The sequence below is a fragment of the Copadichromis virginalis genome, unplaced genomic scaffold (genome assembly GCF_057382275.1).
Source record: "Copadichromis virginalis isolate Kocher_CV1m ecotype Utaka unplaced genomic scaffold, C_Virginalis_male_GT1.1 unmapped_scaffold_1, whole genome shotgun sequence".
Classification (NCBI taxonomy): domain Eukaryota; kingdom Metazoa; phylum Chordata; class Actinopteri; order Cichliformes; family Cichlidae; genus Copadichromis; species Copadichromis virginalis.
In genome coordinates this window covers 8,376,358-8,392,392 of record NW_028188589.1, presented here as the reverse complement: position 1 = coordinate 8,392,392, position 16,035 = coordinate 8,376,358, and the positions used below count along the sequence as shown (strand labels likewise).

Genomic DNA, 16,035 nt, shown 5'->3' with positions numbered 1-16,035 from the left:
TAGAGTACGCTTGGGGAGTGTGATTGTGTGTACAGCGTCTCTTTATGTCTGTCTCCACGTTGGTTGAGTGTGGAGTGAGTGCATATGAGAGCATGAGGGTGGGAATGGATGTTTGTGTCTGTGTGTGCCTGTATGTCTGTGTCTATATGTCAGGTTGGGTATCAGACGCCACCTCTCTGGGGACACCTTAGGCCCTCCAAGGTTTGGAGGCCTATCTCCACCCACCACCACTTCCCCTGCCGGTGGCGGACTCCCTCAGGTGTCGGTGTGTTGGTGGTTCTTTGTGTCTGGGGGTGGGCGTCCGGGTACACACCGGCTCACTCCTTGGCGGCCGCTTGTCGGGGCCTGGGGCCTGGGGCTCGCTCGGGCCCCTTTGGAGGTGGGGTGCCCCCGGCCTCTCGGCCTGGGGCTCGGTCACTCAGGCGCAGCTGGGGGCCGGCGGAGCTCACGGGCGCGTCACTGCAACTCCCCCTGACTTCTGCTCCGCGGCTGCTGGGCGAGCCCTCATCTGGGACTCTCCTCAGCTCTTACTGGAACAGTGGCGCGGCTGCCCCTCTGTTGGTCTTCCATGGTCTCTTGTGTTCTGGGGGCCTCTGGATGTCTGGAGTTTTGATCTCCTCCATACCTGCTTCACACCCTGGAGGACGGGGCTGTGGCCCCCCCACACTCCCTAGCAGATCATTACATGGAGAAACCTTTGGAATGCAAGCATGCTGATCCACACAGGTATGCACACATGGGTATTCACAGACGCGGACTAAAGCTTTCTTGGCTGCTGCCTCAAAGCACACTGTGCGCTGTCTATCTTGCGTGCTGCACAATATCGTTTATTATTTAGTAAATACTGATATCTATGACTAGCTAGTTTATTGTGATGGTGCTTTGTTTTCTCTATTATTATGTTGCTCTTTGTTGTTTGCTGTCTCCTCTGTTTGTTTTTTTTGTTTGTTTGTTTTTTTTTTCTCCATACAGGTGACCCAGGAGTTCTTTTTTTTTTTTTTTCTCTCTCTTCCCCCCCCTTCTCACCGTCTCTTCTCCCCTTTGGTTTTCTTTCTTTCTCTCCCCCTCTTTCTCTCAATCATTCCCCCTGTCCTATTTATTAAAAAAAAAAAAAAAAAAAAAATGACAAAGGATGAACTGAAGCTCTGCCATCACGTAATGTCGCATACTGCTGTTTCTGATGTCATTTAAAAAAGAAAAAAAAAAAAAAGAAAAAAAAAAAAAGAAAAGGTCTTCATATGAATGATTTCCTTTTATTTATTTCATACAATCTGGGCATGATGGGTCATAAATGCACTGATTTTTGCAGCCACGGCCACTATCTCTATGTGACATAAAAAGGGGATCGGTTAGATGCTGTTTTGTCACATGTCCTGAGGCTGATTTCACAATTATAGTGTTTTTTGAAAATGTTACATTTGGGACTTCTACAGTTAAAACAGTTTTACAAGCTCCTGTGTCTCAAAACATTTTTTTTTAACGGCACACCTTTCACATATACTACAACTGTTGGTTTGGCTTCTGACCCTAGCAGCAGTTGTTCTATATTGTAAACTTCCGCTTCATCTGTTTCACTTCCTTCCTCTCCACGTCTTCTACGTCTGTCATCATCACTTTGAAAAGATGCCATTCTGCTAGACGTTTTGCTTTTTTCTTCTGACTTTTTTCCACATATAGCTCTTTTTGCAAAGCGGTTTTTAAAGCATTTATTAAATCAGGGGTGCATTTGCCTTGCCAAGCTGGACAATATATTTTATTTTGTATTTCTCCACCTTTTTGCACTGACTATTCCTGCATTTGAACAGTTTTTTTCTAACCACTCTTCATCTGCTGTTAATTTTACTTTAGTTTTAGAGTTACCCATTTTAAACTAATTACGTCAGAACTCTGACACCTTCTCTGGCACAAAGGAGCGGGCAGGTGCTCAATAACAGCCTTCTACTTTCTCACTATTTGAGAAAGCGGTTATTGATTTTACGTGATGACGCACAACCTTAGTTTCCCACTCCAGCCAGTTCGTGAGTGTACACAGGAAAACAGCTTGAGAAGGGTTCGACCGCGTATTGGGTCGTAAATGACAACTCACTTCTCTTTGTTAACACAAACAGAGCGCGCTTTTATAATTTTTATTGAGACTTTCCGTATTTTTATTGTGCAACCTTCTAACTGTTCCGTTGCAGCCACTCCCAGAGCGACCGGAACTCGTTCCGTTACAGCTGCTTTCCCAAAGCAACCGGAACTTTTAATAGCGATTTCTAGAATTTCGCTCTTGCCTGTTGTCTCTTAAATCCCTTCTGGATTGAGATCTGTCGGCGCTAACCAGGTTTACACACTATTTTAAAGGAAAATCTCAATATCAACGTATTTTAGCGCTAGATGGAATGCAGTGTTTCATATTCACCTTACTGTGGCGCTGCGTTTTGGATCCGGCACATCTGGTCCTGGCGTCGTGGGGCCTCGCTGACCAGAGATCGAATTCACGCTCCCGGATTTTCCTTTTTACTGTGCACAGATTTTTTCCAGCGCAGGCAACACGACGTCAGAATCCGATGAAAACCGTCTGTGGACAACTAGACGTTAAAAATAACAGTTAGTTATCCGGCTACGAAGGACCAATTAAATGTCAGGGGTTTAGACATCTGTTCACAAGTAAGAGAAATAAGACACTGCAGACCGACTCAGAGTTTAAGAACGTGTACACGGGTGAATGCCTCTGAGAAGACAGACACAACGAGTACAGGCTGCTTGCTTTATTTATAGTTCAAAATGGATTACATAGCACTTCCTCTTTTAACGGAAAGGGGAGAGCTCAGGCATTGTCTTAGCTATCTAACCTCTGCACACAAACTGAAAAATAACGACACAGCAGTATTCATGCTTATCTGACATCACAGACACTGAAGTAAAGAATGCATGTATATCCTGTCTTGTCAAACATCTCAAACACTGAAGTAAGGAATGCATTGTGTTTTGTTTAACAATAGGCTTGGTTATGTGAAAATATATGAACACTAGAAAATAAAACACACTTGATTATATTGTATTTCATAAAAATCCTCTATCAATCGCCTTATGTCCGCGGAAACTCAGCTGCGTATTCTTGACCTGTCGGAGCTTGTTTTCCAGCTTCCTCCACTTGCGAACCATCGATTCATTAAATTAACCTTAAATTCTCTCGCCGCTGCTCGATTTCCATGTTCCTCCGCGTAGCTGATGGCCTTCAGTTTAAACTGTGCTTCGTAAGCGTGTCTCTTTGCCATTTTCAGGGTTGTTAAAACAACGATGTCCTGCATAACGCACATACCTGTTCTTTTATACACGTATGTGCGATTGTCCCGGTATATACGATCAACGCCCACACTTCACCCTTTAACGTTCTCATGGTGTTCTCTACTACGTCCTCCTTACAACACATAGGGGGCACTGCGCTATAGGGCGCGCCGCACTTTTTGAAGAAAATCTAAGACTTTTAAGTGCGCCTTATGGTCGTGAAAATACGGTACTGCAACAACATGGCAACAGAGCAGCTGCAGAGAATTCAACATTAATGAATCGATGTTCACAACCTGCTGCACAACCTGCAGCAGGTTGTGGCCTGATGTGTTTGTAAGAGTTTCACTTTCAGGAGGAGAAGATTTAAACGAATCACACAAATGTGAACTACAATGTCTGTGACACACAATTTATGCAAACTGCAGTAAATCTGACCTGAAGAAATCCAGTCTTCTGCCTGTTGTGGTTGTGACAGCTGCTCGTAGGAGAGTTTGTTTGTAGGAGGTGGAGATGTTCTCAGATCAAGTGCGTAATCGTCTCTTTGTGTAGACGCTAAAAGCTGTGAGCCAAAACTCTCTGCTCTGAAACTCTTCACTCAGTCCTCACGCTGAGAGTTTAGAGGCTGAACTTCTTGTTCCTCCATAACACTTTTCATGAAACAGCAGAAATGAGCTTGTGTTTCTCAGCAGTGCGCACACAGAGAACCGATCCTCTCTGCTCAGTCTGAACAAATCAAAGTGAAACGTCAGTGAAAACACAGCTGCTGATCAAACTGTGTCAGATTAATGCCTCAATGTTTCACTGTGACGTTAAAAAATACATAAAAATGATTTAAAGAAGTAGGAGGCAGATTTTCACAATAAGAGCACTTTGTTTTTAATATAGCTGTCGAAATTAACGCGTTAATTGCGATAATTAAATTTTGGAATTAATTACGTTAGAATATTTAACTATTTAGCGCAACACGCAGATAAAAAAAAAAAAAAAGTCGCTCCCATAATTCCACTTGATTTGTTTACCGCGCCACTGAAAATGGAGAAGCAGGAACAGGATGGCCTTCTAGATGGGGAATTCAAATACAAGAAGAACATAGATGGGACAATAAACAAATGCGTTGTAATTTGCACTCACTGTAGTAAAGAGTTTCAATTTCACCGTTCAAATTCGACCTTAAAATACCACCTTAATGCCAAACACGCGTTTGTCGGGGCAGCAGCTTCACCCGGCCTGCGTCAGACCACTCTTAGTGAACGCAGGCCACTCGGTAAGTCTTCTTTGGACAAACTGACCGACAATATAGCCAAATGGATAGCAAAGGACTGTAGACCGCTAAGCATTGTGGAGGACAAGGGCTTTGCGGATGTTTTAAAGGTTGCATCTCAGGACGCGTCCTACAAGCCCCCAGCGAGAAGCACAATAACAATTCGAATCCACGAACTGTATGAAACGGAGAAAAAGAAAAAAGAAGAGGCTTTAGTTCACACAGAATGCGTGGCTCTGACAGGAGACCACTGGACATCATTGAGTAATAACAATTACCTGGGAGTTACTGCGCATTTAATCACTGAAGCCTGGGGTCTGACATCCTTTGCGCTGACTATAATGAAAACGGAAGAGCGGCACTTTGCGGAGGCTTGTGCAGAGCAGTTCCAGACTGTTGCTCGCAGGTGGAGAATTGAGGAGAAGGTGACAACAGTAGGCACGGACAGTGCGCGCAATATGATCGCCGCGGCTCGCATCATGCCATTCAATCACATGCCGTGTACCGCGCACATTCTACAGAGATGCATCACAGTGAGTCTCGCAGACAGTGGCTTTGTCACTGCGCTGGCCAAATGCCGCAAAATTGTTGGCCATTTTAAGCACAGCCCAGCAAACACAGCAGAGCTGAACGCAGAGCAGGTGTCACTGGGGCGCAAGCAGGAGCCGTTGGCCCAGGACGTGCCTACGCGCTGGAACTCCACGCTGGAGATGGTGAAGCGCTTGATCCGCAACCAAACTGCAGTAACCGCGACTCTGGATAAACAAAAGCATAAACTTGTCCTCCTGACGCCTCCAGAGTGGGACAAACTTCAGAGACTGGAGACACTTCTAGAGCCCTGCAGGTGAGCCTGTCATTGTGACCATAATTGTAGGTTTAGATTAAATGTATCAAACATACATCTTAAATCAGTTTTGTTATTATGAAAATGTCTTATTTAAAAAATAAATGAAATCAAATATTTTATTAATATTACCTAGTATTAAAAAGCTTTTTTAAATTTGCTGTCTTATCTGTGTGTGTGTGTGTGTGTGTGTGTGTGTGTGTGTGTGTGTGTGTGTGTGTGTGTGTGTATTCCACTGCAGATATGTGACTGAACTGCTGGGAGGAGAGGCCTACGTCTCCTGCTCTGTAGTTCTACCAGCCTTCTGCCACCTGCGCCGTGTCATGGAAGTAACTGATGAGGACCCTGCATATGTGGTGAGGTTTAAAGAGAAGTTTAAGGAAGACCTTGCTTCCCGCCAGGAACATACCAACTATGCATGGCTCCAGATCGCAACTGCACTGGACCTACGTTTTAAAGACCTACGCAGTGTGCCCAAGACTGACAGAGAAGCAGTGTGGATCACACTGGCAGGCATGCTGCATGAAGACTCTCCTAGAAGATCACACACTGCAGAAGAAGGTCCAGCCAAGAAGAGGCTGAGCCTGCTGCAAATGGACTCTGACTCTGAGTCAGAGGAGGAGGTACAGCAGGACAGAGCCATACAGCGCTACAGAGCAGAGCCCTGCACTGCCTTAGAGGACTGTCCCTTACAGTGGTGGGCAGCTCATGCAGGAGCCCACAGCCAGCTGGCCCGCCTTGCTCGCAGATACCTGGCCACTCCTGCCTCCACAGTGCCCTGTGAGAGGCTGTTCTCTGTAGCAGGGCACATTGTGAACAAGAAGAGGTCTGCTCTGCACTCAGAGAACGTGGACAAGTTGGTTTGTCTCAGCAACTGGCTGAAGGATGAGTAGACCAGAGGACCGTGTGTTTAGAGCTTGTTCTATGGTTGAATGTGATTTAAACAATACTTTTCACTGTTGTTCATATTTTTTTGCACTAATCTACCTTACCCAAAAGGATGATTGGAGATTTTTTCTATTTTGCCTGTTGAATTAGGCCTATGTTCTGTGAACTTGAAGATGTATATGGATAAAACAATGTGCTAGATTTAAACGGGTGGAAAACATTCAGTAAAAATCCCTCACAATTATTTGAAGCCCTGTTCTGCTTGTACTGTTTGTACTCACAATTAATAATAAATAAAACAAACAAGTGTGTTAAAAACCACTATCTGTCCCGATTTTTACACATATACACACATATACACATATATTTCGAGTTGCGATTAATCAATTTTTAGGCTGTGATTAATTCGCTTCCAGCACAACACCCAGCCTACGTCAGACCACGCTGAGTGGCCTGCGTTCACTCAGCGTGGTCTTAGCATTAAATAACACTAACAAGTGTGTAAAAATCCGCTATCTGTCCGTATGTTTGCACACATTTTGGTCATATTTCGAGTTGCAATTAATCATGATTAATTGATTTTTAGGCTGTGATTAATCTGATTAAAAATTTTAATCATTTGACAGCCCTAGTTTTTAATTCAGTTAATGTCAAACTGTCATCAACACCTCTGTGTTGTCTCCATCTCTGAGCAGATTCAGGCATTACTCAAATAATAAAGGCTTTCTTTCACTATTATACTTTTCATTAGTCTCCAGGTTGATGATTATAAACAGAATTATTAAAGTTTTTATCATTTCAGGCTGAAAATCAACATGAATTTGGTTCTAATCAAAGAAGCTCCTTTAATGTGTGTCATTAAAATCCTCACACAGACTTAAAAAGGCGACATTAACATTAAAATAAATGAAAGAAGCTTCAGCTGAGAGCTTCATGCAGTCATCATCAGCAGCTCATAGCAGTCACAGCTCTTTATTACGCAGCTTTGCAGGAATTAAAGTGGCTGAAGTGTCAGAGTTTGTGTGAGAAGCTGCTTCATGGACAGCTGTACACACGTCTTTATTATTTCTTCATAAATCAAACACACAGGTTTGTCTGCAGATGATTTAAAGTGTGTCGTTGTGCAGTTAAAGCTGTTTGTGTGACGCCCTGACCTCCTGTGAATGAAACAGCCAATCAGATCCATCAGAGAGAGAGCAGGAAGTGTGTGTTTGTGACAGAACAAGGAAACAGTGATGATGATGAACATACAGGTCCTCTGATGTTTCCTGTTACAGTAACGCTTGTTCATCTGTTGCTCTCCTACACTTTCCTATAAATAAAGGAGAAAAAGTCCGTTTAGTTTCATTTCCTACAGCTCAGAGTTACACTTCACATTCCTGCTGTCACATCAAAAAGCTTCACTTTGGTCCAACATCTACATGTTAACATGAAACACAGACAGACTCAGAACATCTGGAACATCTGCACTTTGACCCAAACTGTTATAGCAGGATATTTTCTGCATATTTCTTATGTTGGACCTGTTTGAACTGTAAACGACCTGTAATCATCTGTAAATGGTGTGAGACACACTGAGGCCACCTACAGGGCAGCTGGGGAACAGCAGGGATCTGAAATCATACGAGACGTTAGTGAGTGAGAAGAACAAACGGACTTAAGATGGCTCGAAGTGATCAAAGTTGATCTAAAACAGAAGATAAATCCAAAGCAGCATCAGATGAATGTTACCATTTCCAGTTACGGTGCCCTTCATCTAATATGGAAATGTGTTTTTGTTTTTTTAGCCGTGTTGTTGTTCTTCCTATTGTGTTTAGGCCAGAGATGCTCTTCAAACAGCGGACAGACATGACCACATTACAAGAACATGGTGTGAGTCTGATTTGATATTCCAGTCAACGCTGAGAGACCTTAACCAGGAAGTCAGAGGTCAGCTGATGCTGCGAGCAGGAAGTGAACCAAGGGAAAGGTCCACTCTACTCAATCTCAAAGAAAATATGCTGGTGTTTGTTGATGTTGATGGTACAATAAAAATATATAATATAATAAATAATAAAATATCATGTGATGATGAGATGTGTTGTTGGTGTTTGTATTTTCTGTAAATGTCTTTTTTAATGTAAATGCTTTGTTCCAGACGGACAGGGAATCAGTTGCTGTACGATGACATCATCTTCATGTTGACGAGGAGGGCGAGAAAAACTAGTTTTGTCCTGCAGATGGCGATCTTGCACCGTGTTCAGAGAGCCGACACTTTGATGGTGCTGCTCTACTCAGCTTACTTTAGCCTGGGTTGGACTCTATATGAGCAGCTTCCACTCTGGTTTCACTCTTAAACACACTTGTTTGATTTCACTTGTAAAAGTTGAAGAATAAATATTTTATTACAAAATTATTTGTTGATGCATTTTTTTAGGGTCAAATATCTTGTTTGATTTGAGGAATGAACTGTTAGGGTGGAAAAAGTGAATCAGGTTAAAATAGTGGTGCTTTATATCAGTGAAGATGTATAATGTAATTTAAAATGTTGATGATGGGTTGTAGTGGGCTTGTACTTACAAAACTGCCTCATTTTATTGGAACGATCCACAGTTGCATCCATTCACGGATGACATCTGACATCATTTGACATCTGGTCTGAACACATTTGTACACAAGATGCCTCAGTTCTGGATGTTCCCACAGACTCCTCTGTGCACCTAAAGAAAAGGTCAAGGGTCAGCAGCACATGTAGTTGGGACAATTCTTCAGTCGCACAAACTACACAATGATTTTCCTCCAATGATGACTTTTCACTTGCAGAAATGGTCCTGTGTGATTTCCAGGCTGTGATATAAAAACTAGTTCCTAATGGCAGCGACTCACTCAGTAAACATGTGTTTCCTTCACCAACCTCACACACAGATCCAATAAGATCAGGAAGTGGGCAGTATAGTACAATATGTGTTATTCTGTGCTGCACTGCCCAAACTAAAGATCTGCTGAAGTGTTGGAAATGATCCAGATGTTTATTTTGGACGATACAGCAGAAGATCAGACATGAAAGTGGAGATAACACAGAAGACCTGCAGCAAAGGTCAGAGGTCAGACTGGGCCCTGGATTCAACAATGAGCCAATGATCATCAAGCAGTGACTAAAGCAGAGCCCTGACGTTCTGACATTCATCACACAGTCAGAACAAATGTCTGCTGATGACTTCATCTCATGAAACGACTGATAGATGTCAGTTCATTGATCAGCTGAGCTGCTGATCTTCATCGTCACAGAAACATTCAGCTTGTTTCAATCAGTAAATAACTCCCACTACTCCCAGTTTGAACTGTTCCCACTCAAAATGCTGTGAGAACAATGATCATTGTAGAACTTCACAAACATCACGTGTTGTTTTCCACATGTAAGATCAGCAAACACACAGAAACTTCCTGTTGCCACACACGGCCTCTAAAATCTCTTCCACGCTTTCTGTCTGAAGTCCACTCTCTGTGTCGGATCCACAGGAAACAACAAGATCTTATTAACATGGTTTTCAATGTGTCTCCTTCCAAAAAGTCCAACCAATGAACAAATGTGTGTATTTGTGGAGGCCGAACAAAAGCATGACACATTTCTCTGTTTCTATAAACTGGAGTCAAACACAAACATGAAGAGTTTCACTGACAGACTCCAAAATGCCCCCACAGTGGATCAAAGGGAAATCCTACAGTGTGGCCAGAGACTCTTAATGGCTCCAACATCAACACATCCACAATGTTGGATCCAGTTCTGCCTCACAGAGTTACTAAGACACACCCTCTGCCAGCATCACAACAGCTCCACCTGCTTCACCTGCCTCCTCAGCATCTGTACACCTGAAGAGAAAAGAAAGGCTCCAACAGCTCAAATCTACAAAGGATTCATGAAGTTTCATCCAACAATAACATGTTTGCCTTCCACAGTGTGCTGTTAGACACCACTGTACCTCTGCCATTTCAAAAAGAGCAGCTTGGGAACATTTTGGCTCCAAACACTTTGTGTTTAAGTTCTTTGTTTTCTTTGTGAAGCCGACAACATCTGGAGCTTTGTGACTCATAGAAACATCATTTTGTTCTTTAGATGACAGCAGATTGGGACTGAATAATCAATCACTATCAAACCAATAAAGACAAACATGCTGATTTTACAGGAACTTTGTTGGAGAAGCTGCAAAGACATGAAACTGGTGGAGATCCCAAACCAGTTGATAGTGCTGGTTATTCCAAATAAAGCTGTTTCCCTTTGAGATGAAATGACTTTGTGTCCTGATATATAATAAAGATGTTGTTGTTTTTGAGCCCCTGTATTAAAAGTAGTTTAAAGTCAGCTTGAGTTTGATGTCTTTATGTCAAAGCTGCTCATGATGTTGAGCTGCTGATGGAATAAAAACAATATAAAAGCATGTAGTCCAGACTTAAATGTAGCCTGTTGTTAGCTGAGGTCCACACACAGTGTTTGACAGTGTAAAGTGTGTGAAAGGGCTGCTGGTGGAGCTCACTAGGATGAGCAGGTGACCACGAGGTGGAGAGCAGCTGGCCTGGCTTTGACCCGGGCCACGCCCCCTTTCTCTCTGCTTTGCTGTCACTTATCTTCACTGCTCTGTCCAATAAAGCTGAAAAAGGCCCCGAATCAAAGAAATCTGCTGCAGCCTCTGAAATGTCTTCTGTTTCCTTCCCGACGGCTTTTTCACCGTCAGCCCATCAGACAGTCCAGCAGCATTTATGATGATGTCATGATGTTGAAGAGGCTGCTACGGTGGCCTCCCATGACCCCCAGCCTCATCACAGCTGAGATGCAGACATTTGAAAACATTCAGCAGACAACTGAATAACAGTCCAACACAACAGTCTGTGTGCAGACACACACTGAGCTTTCATATAGTCAAACACAGCTGGTTGAGTCATTTCTCTGTGAGTCTAAAGTGAATCTAGTATTTGAAAGTCCACTTCCTGTATTTGTTGTTGAAGACTTCTTCAGCTTCTTCTCAAGGACATCAGCTGCTTGTTTGGCAGCAGAGGCAGTTAAGAAGCTTCCTGAAAAACACTGAACAGTGAGTTCACTGTGGCATATGACAGATTCAGCTTTCTGTGTGCAAATGTGTCTGTGTCGACCTTTCAAATGCTGTTGAATCCAAAACATCAGCGGCTCCTCGGCTGCTCACTTCATGCACTTCTGTCTGTGTGACAGTCCAATGACATCACAGCTGTTTCCAGCCCCAGTGTCTCAGGACTGGACACCTTTAAACATGTCGAGGATCAAACAGCGTCCAGCTAAACACACATGAAACTATCAGAGCTGACAATCATTCCAATAACATCTAATGGTTCATGTATGTAGACACAGGACTACAAGGAAATGGCTCTCAGCATCTGGCTGTGGGAACACATGAGTCCCTGTTTGTGTTCAGATTGTGTGCATGTTTTAGACGTGTGTCACATGTAGAAACACAACAATCCCACAATGACACACAGATGTGTTTGACACAGCTGTGCAGCTGTAAGTTGTTTCTAATGATTCATTGAAGCTCTTCTAACATTCTGGAGACGATCAGTACATGAATCTGTTCAACACGACAACAATTTGACTTCAGTGTGAACGTTTGCATTAAATAACCTTCTTCATCCAGCTGACAGCATCTTCATCCTATGATGTGAACAGTTCCTCCTGTTGATGACAAACCTCTGACAGGATCTGCTTGAGGAGCTTTTTCATGTGCAGCTCTCTGAGCTCAGGGCTGAGCTGCTGTTTCATCTTTAAGAGCTGCTGCCTCCTCGCCGGACTTGTTCTCCTCTTCTTCTCCTAATGACACCATTTCTGCTTCATATTAAATTCAATAAAGATGCTGACATGTATCTGTAGCAACAACATCATTGAATCTAGAACAACTGGAGCCAAACCAGTGGCTCTGCTGGGATCACTGGTGAGCCAACACTTCCTTGTTGATGCAGATTTCAGGGCTTCCTTTTGCTCCTCCGTTATAACTGTTCTCTCTTCTCAACACATGATGACACAAAGGAATCAGCAGTGACAAAGATGATGCTGAAGAGAAGCACACACTTCACACATATAACAGACCAGTGCAGTTACACACACCTCTGCTCGACATCAGGCCTCAAACAAAGACACAAAACACTAACTTGACTCTAAACAGAAGAAACGAGCAGCTGTTTCTGTTCTGTGCTTATTTATATTTGACACACATGCTTCTCTTTGTGCAAACACACATCGCACTATAAGGGTAACCTCGCACACAATGATTGGACAGCACAGTGATGATGCTGGGAGATCCTATACGCAGCAACACAGAAACACTGAGAACTTTAAACAATGATGGAAAGTGTTATAAATGACTTGTTGGCCTCTGATCTGTCACAAACAGCTGAAACGTGTCTCTCATGAGTCACATGAAGGTTTTTGACAGAAAGGACAAAAAGTAGCTGCAGTCAGTTTGTGTCATTTTTATATTTATTCATCTGGGAGAAAAATCTGAGGGACATTAAAATGTGTTTTCAACAGAGACAAGAACATGAATATAACAGAACAGGTAAATGAACATGTTTCAAGTAAACAGCTGGACTGATCAGGTCCAAACACAGAGTGATAAACTTGTCAAACAGCTGTCATATCTTTATATAGAAGCTCTTTATAAATGCTGCTCACTGCAGTCTGTTTACTAATAATGTCAAAGTGTTAGAAACACAGAAACATCAGAATGGTCTTTGTTCACAGAAACCTGTCTGGGATCCTTTGTTGTTCTTTTGATGCAGAGTTACATTATAAATATAAAGAGTTATTTCAGAGTCTCATCAGTTTTCCTGCATGTCTTTATTTAACACATCAGCAGGGCTGAAGCTCTCATGTTAAACACACACTGATCTATGGACACGTTCATGTGTTTCTAACAGAACCAGGCTGTTATCAGCCTGCACTAACATTATGTCACACACACTGAATGTAACAGTGACAGTTTACATCATCACACAATCAGCTGTGATTGTTTCACTGTCATCAAACGAGTCAACAGGAAGTAGAATCAATAGAAACCAATCATTTACTGACAGCATGTCTGATGGAAATAAGTGCAGATTATGTATGAAGTCTAACTGCACACAGTAACTGTGTTACAATAAGGACTTAACAGCGCCCTCTGCTGGAGTGTTTCAGTACTGCGTTAACTAGAATACACCACCTCCTCCTCACACCACCTGCTACAGCTCTACTCTTCTATGACTACAGTCATCCACAGCACTGATGTGAGGTCACATGGTTCATATGTAAGGAGCACAGCTGACCTCAGGTCAGTTTAATGACTGTGAGCAGCAGCTGTGTTATTGTCACTGTGACAGGGAGACACTCTCAGACACAGCGCTCATGTCAGCTTGTTCTCATGCAGGAGGATCAGGAGCTCCATGTTTGTCTTTCTGTTTGAATCATGATGTGTTTGTGCCATCAGAGTCTGTCATGAGTACTCAGGGTTTCACAGCAGCTCTTCTGGATGCTGACGAGGACTCCAACCTCATGTTTCACCTCTCTGAGCTTCTGATGTCTGTGAACACTCGTGTTTCTTCTCTGGGCTCATCTGGACAAAAACACCTTTCTGTGTTTGGCTGCAGCCTCATTCTGACTGACAGGAAGTGTGTTATCCATGAGCTGCACTTCTGTCAGGAAGTTTCCTGCTGTGTTTCCTGTCTGTGGACAAACACGAGTGTTCCAGCTGAGGACTTGGTTCCTTCCACCTGTCCATACAGGACATCACGCTGTCTGCAGCTCTGTAAATGCAGCTCCAGGTCCTTCCACGTGCTGCTCTGTATTTGTGCAGTTTGTAGTGTGTCCTGGGAAACGTAGCACACATGGTGTTCTTCTGCTGTTTCCTCCTTTCACTGAGTGTGAAACACTGACGCTGTGCTGTTGTTCACAGAGGGGAGCTGATTCTAGCTGCAGCTGGACTCTGTCATCTAACTGAATGTGTTGGTGCTGATCACGGGGCTCTGAGGGGGGAGCAGCAGGAGGACTCTGGATGCTGACGTCAGTGTATCTGTGGAAGCTCCCACAGCGTGTCTGTCATTCAATATTGTGCTGTATATTGTATCTATGCAAAGATGAACAGACTGTGTGTTCACTGGTCTCTGTGCTGCAGCTCTGATGTCATCATCACTCCCTCCTCCACCCTCAGCAGTCCCAGCATGCTGCTGTGGTGCACCCCACCCTCACTCTACACCTGAGCCACAGACCACACCCTCCACCTCAATATACACCACAGTTTTCTCTGCTGTGGAAATGAGATCAGGAGGAAATCATCATTATTATTATTTAATAAACGCTCACATTAATGTGGGCTTATTTGTTTCATATTAGAAACATTAGTTGAGTGTTTTTAGTATAAAATGGTCAAAGTCCCTCTTTTTGCTCCTCCCCTCACCTGTGGATGGGCGGTGCTGTTACCGCGGTGACAGCTTGGATGTGTTTCAGTCCTGCCTGGTTATCACTGCAGGAATCTTTCACATTTATTACAGGTAATAACTCTGATTTTTCTGTGTATTATGAACCAAATGTATCCTGATACACACAGAGATGGATGAGCAGAGGTTGTTTTTGCAGTTTATGTAGTTACTATGGACTTAATGCAGCTGGATTGTGTTTGTTCTCTCCATCAGATTCCTGTCAACTCACAATCGACACAAACACAGTGAACACAAAGCTCCAACTGTCTGACAACAACAGGAAGGTGACATATGTGAAGGAGGTTCAGTCATATCCTGATCATCCAGACAGATTTGATGTTTATCAGCTGCTGTGTAGAAATGGTCTGACTGGTCGCTGTTACTGGGAGGTCGAGTGGAGAGGAAACGTTTGTATATCAGTGAGTTACAGAAGCATCAGAAGGAAAGGACGCAGAGATGACTGTGTGTTTGGATACAATGATCAGTCCTGGAGTCTGAGCTGCTCTGATGATGGTCCTTATTCTGTCAGGCACAATAACAGTCGAACATCCATCTCCTCCTCCTCCTCCTCTGTCTCTAACAGAGCAGCAGTGTATGTGGACTGTCCTGCTGGCACTCTGTCCTTCTACAGAGTCTCCTCTGACACTCTGATCCACCTCCACACCTTCAACACCACATTCACTCAAACTCTTTATCCTGGGTTTATGGTCTGCTCTCCTGGTGCCTCAGTGTCCCTGTGCTGAGTGGAGTGTAAAGAGTGTCTCCTGTTACAGAAACACTCTGACTGTTGAACAGATAGTTCAGTCTGTACATGTCTGTCTCTTTCACTCACAAACACGTTTTCAGATTCATGGATTCAATCAGTTGATGTTTGAAACTCTTCTAAATGATTCCTTGTAAACTTCTTCAGTCACAAACAAACAGGAAGTGATGTCACATGTGTTCCTGTCCACACAGCAGAATGAGTCTATTGCTGACAGTGATGTACAAACAGAGTGAGCATTTCTGAGGCCCAAAATAAACTGAGTAGTTCACTGAATGAACAATGGACTGTGAGCTCAGTTCCTTCATCATTAGTATGGATTATATATGTATATGTATTATATTAGTATCATATATATCAGGTGCTGCTGCTTTCAGTCATTGTGCAAATGTGCTGTTTGTAAGCTTGTAAAGCTGCAGTCAGCTGAGACTGAAGAAGTCACCTGATCAGTGAGCAAACGTTTCTGAAAACGTCCAGATGAACAGAATCAACCTTTTGGGATCAGCCAGCAATGCAGCATCATTGTTGTTCAGCTTCAGAGGTTTGCAGGAA

At 43.2% G+C, this 16,035-nt stretch overlaps 1 protein-coding gene across 1 annotated transcript; it reads left to right on the top strand.

Annotated features, from left to right (window-relative positions):
* The first annotated feature begins 4,305 nt into the window (after positions 1-4,305).
* Positions 4,306-6,594, top strand: LOC146679749 (E3 SUMO-protein ligase ZBED1-like). The gene is made up of 2 exons (XM_085450294.1): positions 4,306-5,378; positions 5,620-6,594. The coding sequence occupies exons 1-2, from the start codon at positions 4,306-4,308 to the stop codon at positions 6,269-6,271; spliced, it is 1,725 nt and encodes a 574-aa protein (XP_085306420.1). The 3' UTR covers positions 6,272-6,594.
* Positions 6,595-16,035: the final 9,441 nt, after the last annotated feature.

Excerpts from the sequence above, each read along its gene's own strand:
- LOC146679749 (XM_085450294.1), top strand. The coding sequence starts at position 4,306 with ATGGAGAAGCAGGAACAGGATGGCCTTCTAGATGGGGAATTCAAATAC. Across the intron at positions 5,379-5,619 it reads ACACTTCTAGAGCCCTGCAG|ATATGTGACTGAACTGCTGG; the intron begins GTGAGCCTGTCA and ends ATTCCACTGCAG.